Source organism: Sinocyclocheilus grahami, unplaced genomic scaffold, assembly GCF_001515645.1.
Source record: "Sinocyclocheilus grahami isolate Dianchi unplaced genomic scaffold, SAMN03320097.WGS_v1.1 scaffold6207.1, whole genome shotgun sequence".
NCBI classification, from domain to species: Eukaryota; Metazoa; Chordata; class Actinopteri; order Cypriniformes; family Cyprinidae; genus Sinocyclocheilus; species Sinocyclocheilus grahami.
In genome coordinates, this window is record NW_015510690.1 from 8,710 (window position 1) to 9,357 (window position 648).

Consider the following 648-nt stretch of genomic DNA (forward strand, 5'->3'; position numbering starts at 1 on the left):
TTACTACTCGTGTTGTGACTGTACCTGAGGATTCGGAATCCTCCACCTTCTCCCATTTAGACAGTGCAACAGTGGGTAAAGTCTTATCTGAGCCTTCATCAACTGGATTAGACACACCAAAACAAGCACAAAGAGGAAATGTGTAACTTAAATAAAAACAATTATAACACAATCAATGTTGTATCCGTCTTAACACTTTCACTGCGTTCAGATTAGGAAATAGGCTACAAATAGCAGTAACATTATAGTAAAAAAACAGCTAGTTAATCACAATATTGTAATAAACAAGATAAACTCCCAACAACCACAACGTCCTTCTACCTACATGGCACACCATCGATATCATCTACTGAGTTTCCTAGGGGAACACCGTCTATGTCATCAACCGGTACACCATCTATAGAGGACGGATCCCAGGTCAAAGGTGATCCATCAAGGTCATCAAGGGGTGTACCATCAATTTCACCTCTCTCCAGAGGAATACTATCCAATGGCACCCCATCCAGATCAGGAGATTTGGGCTAGAGAACAAGTAGGCAAATGAATATTACACTATATAGACCATATACATTTTACTTACAGGTTTTTTTTTATTTTTATCTTTTTGCCACAGCTCACCTCTGCTCTGTCAATGACTTCCTCTCCAGG

At 39.8% G+C, this 648-nt stretch overlaps 1 protein-coding gene and 1 long non-coding RNA gene across 2 annotated transcripts in view; both read right to left on the bottom strand.

The window, feature by feature from the left end:
* Positions 1–648, bottom strand: part of LOC107577490 (U2 snRNP-associated SURP motif-containing protein-like) — a gene marked incomplete at its 5' end in the record, with an annotated part of 9,019 nt that overhangs the window by 6,714 nt on the left and 1,657 nt on the right. The window contains 2 exons of the mRNA XM_016263559.1: positions 25–102; positions 326–521. Coding sequence (XP_016119045.1) covers positions 25–102; positions 326–521 — 274 coding nt within the window. The remainder of the gene's footprint in view (positions 1–24; positions 103–325; positions 522–648) is intronic.
* Positions 31–648, bottom strand: LOC107577491 (uncharacterized). Its single transcript, XR_001608213.1, has 3 exons — positions 619–648; positions 326–521; positions 31–102 (listed from the first exon to the last, which is right to left on the bottom strand). It is a non-coding gene; the product is annotated as an uncharacterized lncRNA (long non-coding RNA).